A 13,138-nucleotide genomic window follows, 5' to 3' on the forward strand; every position below is an offset into this window, starting at 1 on the left:
CTCTATTGTTGTAATCCAAAGGTCACCAGTTTGTGAGGGAGGAATGGCAGTTGGCCAGCAGCACCAGAGTGAATTTATGGACTGAAGTATGGATCTGCTTCCTCTTTTAAATATCTGAACCTGAATTTAAACGGTAGTGGACGTACAGAGCTATCATTTAGTGCCTATGATATAGATCTTTATGGCAATGGTACATAACAGTATATAGTCTGTGCACTGTTTGTTAACATGGGAGATAACTAAAAATCCAATGTTCCTCTCGCATTCACTTGGATCAGCTGAACTGTAAAAAGCCGTGGGATTTGGAGGCCTGTGACTTTTGAAAGGCAGCTAGAAGGTGGTGGTGGTGGTGGTGGTGGTGGTGAGGAGCTGATGGTACTGTCAAGTATGTGAAGCTTGGGCTTCTTTAATTACTCTTTTTCATTAACTATGGATTTCACAGAAAAACAAAGGGTTCATATGCACAAATTCCTTTATTTTTTTCTGTAATAGAATAAAAAAACTGACTAAATATGCAAACTAATGGAACCAGAAAGTTTCTTAGCTCAGCTGGGAAGGAAAGTCTAACCAGGTACCAAAATCAAAGAGCCAATGAGCAGGGTAAACTCGAGAGGCCCACCGCTGTATGAAGGCTAATCAAATCAGATCAGTGTGCATTTTAGAATCGTAGTAAAGCAAGTTGGAATTCATCACTGCAGAAAGGCAAAGAATCTACAAATGGAAAAGATTTAAAATCTGTGGAATCTCACAACCTGACTTGAAAATTCAAACAAAATGTTCAGATTAACCCCAACAGCACATCTTGGCAGCAGCTGATGCCTGCTTACATATCTCCATATGACACAAGCTGAACAGCAAGAGTAGTTGTGGGAGGCTGGCCAGGAGAGAGTCCTAGCTTTGCAAATGCTCATCTGGGTGGTCCTGTTGGATTTTGTAAAAATGGGTGAAATTGATCAGCTTGGTCATACAAAAAAGATGAATTAAAATGGTGAAAGTGTCAGCACTACATATCAGCAATAGCATATTGGGTATGGTGTTGGCATTGCCATTGGTTAAAGCTGCACTTCTGGCTTGATGACTCTCCATCATTGATGGAACTGGGAATTCAGAGTCACAGCAAAATATTCTGAAGGTTCTGCTGTGTATAAGCTGAAGCACGACAACCCAAGGACAGATTAAGAGGGTATTGGAATGGCAGTGACAATCCAAAAAAAAAATAAAGTAGCTGTTCATGCAAGTGGGCAACAAACTAACAGTTTAGAAGGAAGAATCGGGAACAGTTCTGCAAACTAAACTTCAGGAATCTTTTGAAAACCACTAGCATAGCAGGGAAACGATGTGCCACCCGTCACTAACTAAACTGTGAAATATTTACCGTATATACTCGTGTATAAATTGGGTCTTGAAACCCGAAAAATCGATAATAAAATCAGACCCGACTTAAACGCCAGTTCAAAAATGTGACCATTTTTTTTTTTTTTTTTTTTTTTTACATCTTCTTGCCTCCTGTAATCTCGCACCAGTTTCTCAGACACATCGAATTTTGTTCCAGCAGTGCAGTTACTGATTTCTTTCACCATTTTAATGACTTTTAATTTAAAGCCAGCTTCATATTTTCTTCTGATCGAACGCTTCATCGTAGATAAGGGATGTTCTTACGGTAAAGGTGTATGAGGGTGTGAGATACAAAAAACACAGATCAGTGCAAACGTCGTTTCTGAATAGTTTGGGTATTACTGTGTGGTCAGGTAGGCACAATGCACAGAAAAAAAGGTTGTGTGCTCCGTGGTTACTCTCTCATGTGGGCGATAGCATATCATAATCACTTGGACCAATAGCATGAGTGTTACACATTCGACTTATATGACCGACGTTATAAAATACCAGAAATTCTATGGTAAAATCAAGCCCTGACTTATCCGCGGGAGAACTTAAACGCGAGTATATACAGTAGTTCACTTCTCCAGCTAAACACCCCACAGTCAGGAGGGCTGACAGATTCCTGTCTTAGCACAGGTGCTTCAGTCTCGCTTATTTTTCCATTTCCTTCTTCCATTGCATGAATCATTCCTCACTAATTAATGTAACTTGCCCATCTTTGAGATGAGAGAGGGAAACCACAGCGGGATCGTGCGAGCTGCAGCCGCTCACACTTACTCACATAAGGCCGACATGGATTCCTCTGTTAACTGCCTTTACCCTCAATCTACATGAACACAAGGAGAACAAGCAAACTCTACAGAAGAGTGTCGAGCTCAGCTATGTGGAGGTGGAGGCCAGTGCAGTGCCACAATGCCATCCATCATCTTTAATTGAATTGGTTTTACATTTTGTCTAAAAAAACTGCTTTGTGTCTCCAGTTTGGCTAAATATTTCAGGTCACCATATTCCTAAATTCCAATAATGCACTTCTCGTCTTTTATTGCCTTGGGTGTTAAATTGAACTAATGGTAAAATGTCTCCTCCATTTTTCATACTTTGCTGTCAATTACCTTACCTTTGTCAATTTCACTCAGTAAAATCTGCAGCAGAATGTCTTCGTAGACGTTTTCCACTTGAATGAAGTTTGTGTAGTCAGCAAAAATGTACTGTTCAAACTTCTGAAGCTCCTAGATGAGAAAGAGAAATGACAAGGCCATCTTTACAACATCTGCTAATGTTTAAGATCCTCTCTTTGAACTTGCATCAGTCGCCATCTCATTTGGCAGAACCTCTCTTTCTGGACAGCAAAGACACTTGAAAACAATAAAATATAGAAAGATAAAAATGAGAAGTGTCTCTGAACGGATTTCACTCAGATTTCGGGTTAGAATCGTTTTTACGGTTCTGGGTTAACCTCCTCAGTACTCAAATATTTGCCTAGAACTGCTTGAATCAGATTTCTTTTTAAAAACATATTTTAGGCAATCAATTTTTATCTACAAAGGTTCATCATTTTCAGGTTGTACTGTACGTGCTCTCTTTGTGGAGTTCATCTCTCACACTCGGTTACTATAATGGTGGTGCTCTTCACAAATACAGCTGAAGATGGGCAGTGCACAACACTGACGCACCACAGGCCACTGACTAAAGAGGTAATGCCTTATGGTTTGGAGCGCCACTTTGAGTCTCCATGCCCTTCACTGTTTTTTTCAATGTGTTGATTGAACCTTTTCACGTCGATGGAGAGCAACTTGTACTATAAAGTGGCCACGTTGAGCTGTTAGCTCCCCAACCGCTTGACGGCGTCACATTTGTGACGCATCGTATGGCAACAGAAGGTGTGTGTTGTATAACTGGTGCCATTCATTCACTTTACAGACCTCCTTCTTTCATTTCATTTTCTCGGGAGGCCACTTCAAAATAAGACAGGGATGTACTTAAAGAAGGTGAATCAGGAGAACATGCAAACTACCGTGTCATTCAGCCAATATCAAAAATACATAGTTGTCAACACCTCGTAGGTTTCACTAGTCAGACTACCGTAATCAGGCTATAGAGGGTGCAGCCTCAAAGGTCAGTTTGATTTCCTTTATTTTTGTACCATTTCTGGGGTCATAATTCAGAGATGGGACCTCTGAAGGCGTAGGTCACACAAACACTGGGGATCACTAAAACATAGCAGGCCTAGACCACCAGATGTGATTCTAGGGCAGGGAGACACTTTAGGGAGTTTTAAGCCACCGCAGGACTGAACACAGACGGAGTTTAAAACCGGGAGGTGAACTGGGGCCAAGGCCAGGCCTTAGGTTGGTGTGAAAAGATGGACAGAGAAGGAGGGAGAGGCTATGAGTCAGAAATGGAGGTTATGATGGTACGTAAGGGAAGGTAAGTGAATAATCCACCCAACCACATCAACAAGAAATCAAGACCTGTGTAGGAAGGCACAGACTGATCGTAGTTGGGTTTGCATTCACTTGTTTATCCATCTTGTGAGTATTGTGACGATAAATGCGCCATTTTTGTTGGCCTTGATTCTCGAGTGACTTGATTCATAAGGAGGATGGCCTCTGTGTTACACCACCAGTATGCTGCACACTGCAGGCCTTTGTGCAACATTTCAGATAAAAACTTTTAAAAAAAGACGTCATTTAGATGCCAGAATGATGGTGTGCTTCATCACGGCTGGAGACCATTAGCAGTGTCAGTTACTAACATAAAAGATGACTGAGGCCATCATCATGAATATGTCCTGAAAGCCACTTCTGGATGGGCTAGGCCTCATCATGATCCCCCCGTCTACTCATCTTTTGCTTTGTCCTATTTTGCTCTTGTGACGAAGCTCTGAACCCGACACCGTCGGTAATGTCACCGATGAGCTGGACAGTGAGGCACAAACAATGAAGCAAGGGGATGGTGCAAAAAGTGCAAAGGTGCTTTTATTAAAATCAATCAAATCGAAACAAAGTAAAGTGCAGTGCATCAAAAATAAGTCATTAAATAAATAATCCATTAAAACGAGTGAAAGGTGGAGGTTAAAAACACACACTAGAAAAAAATCCGTTTTTAAAACCGAGGTTAAAATAACGGCTGGAAGCAGTCTTTCTTTAAAAAATCCAGTGCATACTTCTTTAACCCGGCTACTCCCCAGCTTCGTACCTCGCAACAGGGGAGTCGCCCTACCAGCATGTGCATCTCCTTCAATACTGGTCCAGTAGCCCTCCGATCCCCGGCTACGTCGGGCTCCAGCCGGACCGAGACTTGGGTTCCTTCCCCAGTGGCCAGGGCGCTCACGCTGGGGCACAACACGCCCAATGCTTCCACGACTCCACGCCTTTAGACGGCGAGTCATCTCCACCGCCAGTCAATCCAACTCCTCCCGATTGCTCAGCTGGAGCGACCGCTTCAATCTGCCCCCTCCGAGAGTTGGCCAAACTCCTCCGGGGCTCTCCTACCAGCTGCCTGCCATTACTCAAGCGAGCCTGTTGTTGGTCGCTCGCTCGCACAGGCTCCCCACTTCTCCAGCCACCTTCTCCCTTAACCTCCTGTTCTCTCTCCTCTCTTTTCTTCTTTTTCCTGTTTTCCTAGCTGCCTTGCGCTTCTATTTATTATGGGGACGTGGATCAGGTGTGGCAATTGGCAGCTCCCGGCATCAATTACGGATGCCCACGACTCCTCACGTGTGCACTTAAGTGAGGACCGCCCGCATCACGAATTCATCTGGGAACCGATCCGGCCACACGCCACCACGCCCCCTCTCTAAGCCGTGAGTATGGCGATTATTTATTTAAAAAGTGGCCCTGTTGACTTGAGCTGTGGACCCGCTACACCACAGCTCTATCCTGTTGTGGACAGTGTTATAGCGGGGTGGGCTGCAGTGCCATCAACAGTGAAAGAAGCAGAGAGACGCTGTGCCATGATTCGATCACACATGTACACTATGGTTACTTTCACACTACTATGTTCTCATTTAAAAACATTATGTTTAAATATACAAGACCTCTGTCCACACTAGCGTTTTCACATTGTGTATGAAACTTCTCTGCCCGCGGTAAAATGGCATCAGAAAATGCATAAGACGTAGCTGTTTGCCTACATCAGACACGTATGCATCAGGAAGAGGAAGCGTCCTCCATGGCAGATAATCATTTGTAGTTTGTGTTTACACACAGAGAACAGCAACAGCAAATACAAAAAAATAAAAACCTTGTTTTGTTTGGTGTGACGATGAGGTGAAATTATTGTGTTGTGTTAATGAGAGCAACATGAAGTAGGCAAGCAGAGCAACGGAGAAAATGAAATGTGCAGGGTCCATTCAGGGAAAGGCCATGTTAGGAGCAGAGTGTGATTAGGGTCTGCATTCTCGGAGGTCTCCGCTATCAGCCCTCCATCACTGCAGTGCTAAGCTGGTGTTTCCAGAAGAATACGCCTCTCTAAAGGGGTGGGGGGCTAAAAACGCCACGGTAGTGTGGATGAAAAGAAAAAATGTCTGCATTTTGTATATGAAAACAGTAGTGTGGACGTAGTCTACCATCAGTGGTGTCACTAGGGAGGTGTGTGTGGTGCGGACTGATCCGGTGACACCGTCTAAGGCAGGGGTCCTCAGTCACAGTCCTGGAGGGCCGCAGTGGCTGCAGGTTTTTGTTCTAACCCGGTTGCTTAATTAGAAAGCAATTCTTGCCAATAATTTAATTTCATGGTTGTTAGTGCTTCAACTCTGCTATGTCAGGTAATTCTCGTATCCTCGATTTTGTTCCCCTTCCTAAGGATATCATCCAAATGATTTGAAGGCTAAAACAGATGAGTAATTAATTCTCAGTCCTTCACTTTTTTCTCTTCACTTTCCTTCCAAGTATTTAATTAAACCAAATAGTGCATGATAAACACACACAAAGGTGTAAATGGAAACAAGCTAAATGGAGAAATGCTGGTCTCATTTGTGTTTTGCATGTCATTGTTAATTAGGAGCAATTAAAACCCAAGAATACAACTGTTTGAGACTAAAATAATCAATAAGGGTTCAAAATCTTAACAAGCGAGACAACTAAAGTGAAGCAGGAGTGTTACTTGAGCAAGAAGTGCTTCTTATTAAGCAATTGCGTTGGAGCAAAAACCTGCAGCCACTGCGGCCCTCCAGGACTGTGATTGAGGACCCCTGGTCTAAAGGGTGACACCCACATGACAAAAAAGAGTTTTTGGGATGAAGTCACCAAATGGGACCAAAAATCAAGTGTTTGGGTGCTGAAATCAACAAGGGGGACCACCCCGTCCCTGCTCAGTGAAACAATCGAGTGTATGCAGTCTAAAACCGCTAAAGCGGCCATCGCTCCCACTATTAAGAGTGAGAATTTCTGTGCCACATTGAACAGCCAGGTGTCTGCATGCTGCACTGTTTAACGTGTGATCAGCTCTCTGTTAATGAGCTCTATTCAGCCTTGTAGGGGGTCGTAATTTGGCCTTGATTAGCACACTGGGTGACCCCACTGCAGTACCATGCCCAGTGACGGCCTGACCACCAGCTGCCTCTGGTCAGCTAAAGGTCCACTCGAGTTATTCTAAAAGACACCAAAGACTTAATCTCCCCTCACACTTTCTCAGATGGAATTCTTTTTTTTCCTCTAGTATTCAATGTATTCATTTATCACTGGATTTTTGCATCAACATGTGTGTGTGCGTATATATATATATATATATATATTATTGTGACGGGTGGCCTCAGCCATTACCCGGCATGGACGCCACCCGGATGGAAGGATCTGCGAGACCCTACCTCTCCTGGGACACTAGAGGGCAGCCCCCCAGGGCGGCTGTGGTACCTCAGATTCCTGAGGACCTGGAGTCTGGTACAGCCCTGTTGAGTTCCATGGGGGCCACCAGGGGGGAGCTGCAGAACCATATGATGGATTTCCACCACACCTGGGAGCTGCTTCACTCCAGTCTGAGGGCGAAGAAGAAGGAGGAGGACTAGGACTGGCTGAGAGAAGGGGCTGTGTTGGTGCTTTGTGTATTATCCTGTGACTGTAAATAACACTGTCTGCGCCCGGACATCACAATATGTATGTATACAGTGCCCTACATTCTTACTCTTTTATGTGTTATAACAAAATGAGTGGATTTGAATGTGCATATTAACAGGAATACCTTTACTTATGGAGTCTGACCCTGCTTTCTAGAAGTATTTAGCCCGATTTTACAATAATGCAGTTTACTTCCAGGGCAAATGAATGTTCCTAGTCATTTCTCACTTCTAATTAAACAACAAAATGTCCGGGTGTGGGCGGCACGGTGGCGCAGTGGGTAGCGCTGCTGCCTCGCAGTTGGGAGATCTGGGGACCTGGGTTCACTTCCCGGGTCCTCCCTGTGTGGAGTTTGCATGTTCTCCCCGTGTCTGCGTGGGTTTCCTCCGGGCGCTCCGGTTTCCTCCCACATTCCAAAGACATGCAGGTTAGGAGGATTGGCGATTCTAAATTGGCCCTAGTGTGTGCTTGGTGTGTGGGTGTGTTTGTGTGTGTCCTGCGGTGGGTTGGCACCCTGCCCGGGATTGGTTCCTGCCTTGTGCCCTGTGTTGGCTGGGATTGGCTCCAGCAGACCCCCGTGACCCTGTGTTCGGATTCAGCGGGTTGGAAGATGGATGGATGTCCGGGTGTTCAGTGAGTTGATGCTCCACTTACAGGTTTGAAGGTGGGCGCCAGGCTCTTCTGCATTGTGGGCAGCGTTATTTCTATGAGTGCCTCCTGGAACAGCTTCTTCCTGATGGTGCTGCTGTCATAATCGTATTGCTGTCAAAGAGATGTGGAAAGTGAAGCATGTTAGCTTACCAACTGAATAAAAGATTTACTTTTCAGCCCTCTACACCTGCCAATGCAGCTCCCCCTTCTCTAGCATAGCACAAGTAAATTATATGACAAGAGGCTGCCATTCACACCATGGATTTTCCATCCACACCCTTCATATTAAGCCATGAATGTTCACTCAGAAATGGCTTGTCTGCCAAAACTACTCAAAGGGCTTTGTGTAAAATCACCCAAGAAGGCATAAAAAAATAAAATCCAAGTAACTGCAGGCTTGCTTTGCCTCAGCAGATGTCAGGGTTACGGACGCCACAATCAGAAAGACAAAAATGGTTTTCATTGGAGGGTATGAAGGCAGAATCCCCTGCTAACCAAGAATAACACACAGGGACTTGTTCTGTTTGCCAGGAAGCACCTGAACAATCCCAATGGCTCTTGGGAGAATTTTCTATGGACAGATGATACAAAAGTGAAGTTTGTAGATGACAAAAAGCAAAAAACAAGGCATTCTACAGTAAGGACATCGTATCAAAAGGGCAAAGTGCCAATACGGTGGGGTGTAGGGATGCTTGCTGCTACGTAATTGAGGGAACCGTGAATTCTACTCTGTACCAGAAGATTGTTAAGATTATCAGTGCACAGCTAAAGCGGAAACACATCCGGGTCATACAGCAAGACAGTGACCCAAAACACAAAAGCAAGTGCACATCAGAATAGCCGAAAAGAAGCAAAATGAAACCTTTAGCCTGGCCAGATCTAAACCCTATAGATGTGCTGTGGCAGCCCCTGAAATAAGCCATTAATGTTCAAACACTAGCCGTGTTTCTGAAATAAAGCAGTCCTGCAAAGAACACTGGGCCTGAACGGCAATGTCAGAGACAGCCATGGAATTTTAGAAAGCGTCTGGTTGTAGTCAAAGTGGCAGCTCTTAAATTGAAGGGCACGATTACTTTTTAAACAGTGCCGGACGGATAACTTTGTTTAGTAGATATAGCAAAAAGGTAAATAAAAAAAAAAGTAGTATTTGTTTACTCATTGGATCTTCTACTAGACGTTGATTGAAGACCTCAAAACTTAGTGTAAAAAAGTGTGGTAACACTTGAGTTAGGGTACTGCAAAAATGCATCAATTACTCATTTGTTCTTGACAAATATTTAAGAAGATGAAATATTTAACAAGACCTTAACAAAGGCTTCTTCTGGACTTCATAACTCTTATAAACATCAGCAGTTTGGTTATTTATCTCTGTTCAGTGTGGCATACTGACATTATGGCACAATTACTGTTTAATATGAACAATTCCAAGATCTTATATTAAATATGAAATCTCAAGAGAGATGTGTCTCAGTTCAGCCACCTCAGACCACACCAAAGTGAGGTTTTGTTATTAGGTGACGGTGCAGAGATGAATAAACACTTTACTGATGCTCTGGAAGTATCATGAAGACCCCAAAAAAGTGTTTGCTGAGGTGTTGTGACATCACAGTAAGTGAGTACTTGATGAAGTCTTGCAGGACCTAAAGTGTTACCCAAAGTTGAAATAAAAAGAGAAAAAGGAACATAGTCACTATAAACCCGATCCCCCGTATGAGTTTGCTTGTCCTTTAAACACAGACTTCATTTTGTGGGTATCTTAACTAGCCCCAACCCCAGTAATACCCCTTTAATAATAATAATAATTCATTACATTTATATAGCGCTTTTCTCAGTACTGAAAGCGCTATCCACACAGGAAGGAACTGGGAAACGAACCCTCAATCTTCCACAGTCTCCTTACTGCAAAGCAGCAGCACCACCACTGCGCCACCTGTGAGGACAAAATTTGCCTGCACTGGGTCATGGGAACAAGCCCTTTAATGCGTCCCTCATTCTACGAGGGGAACAAGAGTGCTGCAGGTGACGCAGTCCATCGCAACAGCAGCTGAAAGACAATTCCTAATTTGTAATTTCTTATTATTTTTGAGCCTAATATCTGCTTGTGTATGAAACATTTAGGCGTGTCTGTGTAATTTATGAGAGTTTGACGACATGAAGCAAATGTTAGAGCTGAAATATAATAAATTAAGAGCCTATTATGAGAGTACCCTGGCGCCCATCCTTTAAAGATCCCACTCACACATACTGTACTCCCCCCACCAGGCCAATTCAGAATCACCAAGAAACCTAACAGTCCCATCTTTTGGGTTTAGGAGAAAACCCACACGGACAGGGGAGGACATGCAAAGTTCACACAGACAGACAGACAGACAACTGATCACAGGCTTCAAACCCCACTGGACCTTTGAGCAGCCACTGCACACCACCATGACACCCCTAAACCGGACTTTGGAATGTCCATTTCCTGCATACAGAGGGTCTCATCCCGTTACAGAGGAGGATTACGTTTTGCTACAGGCAGACCACTGCCCGTGATGGTAACAAATACATTCTCTTACAAATGCCATTGACATTTTCCTATTGATTTATCACCTCAGGGTGGCACACAACGCCAGGGTCTTGGGTTATGTTACCAGTTTGGTCCTCTTTGCATGCTCTCCATGTGACTGATTCTCGCAGGAATCGTGGGGTAGAGGGGTCCTTTCATCGGATTGGCTGGCCCAGCGCTGTTTCAGCCATTGAATGGCCAAATGGGGGAGACAGCTTGATGGCTGAGGTCTCCAGGACTCTAAACAAATCTAAATCTTATTATGTGATATCATCTACTGTTAAATTCTGCTCTGTACTTCTAAAATTGTTATTTTTATACTTTATTGAGCATTTGTTCTGTTCTTTGTATTGTATTGTATTGACCCCCTTTTTTGACACCCACTGCACGCCCAACCTACCTGGAAAGGGGTCTCTCTTTCAACTGCCTTTCCCAAGGTTTCTTCCATTTTCCCTTGGTTTTCATTGTCTTCTTAGAGAGTCAAGGCTGGGGGGCTGTCAAGAGGCAGGGCCTGTTAAAGCCCATTGCAGCACTTCTTGTGTGATTTTGGGCTATACAAAAATAAATTGTATTGTATTGTATTGAGTGTGAGGATCCCTCGGGGTACTCCAGTTTCACCCCTCGTGCTCATTTAACTGGTCCAGAGTGGCGGATGTGCAGGAGTGTGCCATCTCAAGTGGGGGGGTCACTGCCAGGGCACAGTCTGGCGCTCTACAATCTCATACTTAAAAGTGCAGGTTTAGACAGATGGACACATTTACCACTTGATGGAATTAGAAAATACACCGATTTCCACAAATATCACAGCTCATAAAGGGCAACAGGCACACCAATGACATTTTACTGCTGTTTTTTTTTTCCTTCTAGAAAAGTGCGAGTAGATTGGAAGGAAATTAATTTCCATCAACTTCAATCAGCCGGGTCTTTGAAGTTCAAGATGAAGGTTTTTATGGAGTCAGCTAGCACACTTTATATTTGAATTTCCTTAATTATATCTGACATCCAAATAGGCTGAAAAACTTAAAATGTGGACAGAGAACCCAACAATCAAAAGAAAAACATGGTGAGCAATGATGATCACTGAGAAGAAAGGAAACTTAGCATAGTGCACAAAGGACAGACAGATTAAGGCTTTTGTCACCCCCAAATATTTACGTACCTTTACAACCCTCTGCTTAACCCTCTCGATGGCGGAGACGATTTGAGAGGAGTCTCCTTGTAGGGAATGCGAGAGCAGTTGTTCAAACGTGAAGATGACGTTGTCCATAAGCTGTGGAAAAGGCAGAGAATCTGGTGAGAGCTGAATAAGTTGCACGTGACTAGACATGACTCTGCTCTTTGTGTGAGAGCCTTTGAATTATTCCTATGCCGAGGGATGTGCTTTGAAAAATGAAGATCTGCTGTGCTAAGCAAACGTTTTAGAGATTCACGAGAGTCCTACAGGAGAACATGAAGCTCTACCACCAGGTTAGCCAATGACTTTTGTCCAGACATTTTCTTTTACTAGATACAGTAGAGTTATACTCACTTAATGCACATATTTTGCTGCCAACAAGGGTGTAAATAAATGAAAAGGTATGGAAATGGATGGGTGGGTATACTGGATTTCATTTCTCCACTTACTGTCCTTTAGATCTACTGCAAGATTCTGCACATTTTGCCCTGTAATGGATTCTTGTTAACTGTACAACAAGCAGGATGCTAGTCTCACATCCAGAACCTTCTTTTGCTCTCCCAGAGTCACTCATGCAGGGTCATCTGACCAAACATACATGGCCTTGAGATGTGGGCAGAAAATCCACAGAGACGGTGACTGGGGCCAGGATACAAACAACCTTGAATTGGACTGAGCGGGTCTGAAAATCAGGAATATACCGCTGTCCAGTTAACAATACAATATGTGCACAGACTGTACAAATGGAGAGGAAACCATTTAATCCATCATTCAGTGCTTTATTAAAAGTTATCAGGATCTCCAGCTTCCGCACTTAGGATTTTGTTCCACTTTTAAAATGTAAATCCATTGGACCATGGACTGAATGATATGAAAAGTATCGAGCACATGCATGTGCTGGTCTAAGCGGAGGTATGTGCACGTCATCAGTGTTACAGATTACCTAATTGTGGATCTCTTCTCCAGAGAGCTCATTCCATCCCCTCCCGCAGATCTTTTGTTGAATTGAGATTTGGGCACTTGGGGAGTTCACTCTAATAAGTTGCTAGAACCATTCTAGCTTTGTCATGCTCAAAAAGATCATGTTGTTACCATGAACCTGATCAGCAAAAATGTTTAGATTTGCTGTCACGTTCGAAGGACGTGAAGACACCCCTACACATTCACTCATCACTATTGACCTCTATAGCTGGTAGGATGAATCTACAGAGAGCTTCACCATCTCCCATTGCTAACATACAGTAAGTGAGAATGAGCAGGAGCCGGGCTTCATGGGACTAAGGTAGACGTCCACTGTCTGTGCTCCTTATTAGTATCGTACAAGATCTG

The 13,138-nt window shown here is 43.7% G+C and overlaps 1 protein-coding gene across 1 annotated transcript in view; it reads right to left on the reverse strand.

The window, feature by feature from the left end:
• Positions 1 to 13,138, reverse strand: part of niban1a (niban apoptosis regulator 1a) — a 117,524-nt gene that overhangs the window by 5,501 nt on the left and 98,885 nt on the right. The window contains exons 11-13 of the mRNA XM_028811367.2: positions 11,795 to 11,905; positions 8,091 to 8,198; positions 2,498 to 2,609 (exon numbers count right to left, since the gene is read on the reverse strand). Of these exons, the coding sequence (XP_028667200.2) occupies positions 2,498 to 2,609; positions 8,091 to 8,198; positions 11,795 to 11,905 (331 nt within the window). The remainder of the gene's footprint in view (positions 1 to 2,497; positions 2,610 to 8,090; positions 8,199 to 11,794; positions 11,906 to 13,138) is intronic.

The sequence above is a fragment of the Erpetoichthys calabaricus genome, chromosome 10 (genome assembly GCF_900747795.2).
Source record: "Erpetoichthys calabaricus chromosome 10, fErpCal1.3, whole genome shotgun sequence".
In the NCBI taxonomy this organism is placed as follows: Eukaryota; Metazoa; Chordata; class Cladistia; order Polypteriformes; family Polypteridae; genus Erpetoichthys; species Erpetoichthys calabaricus.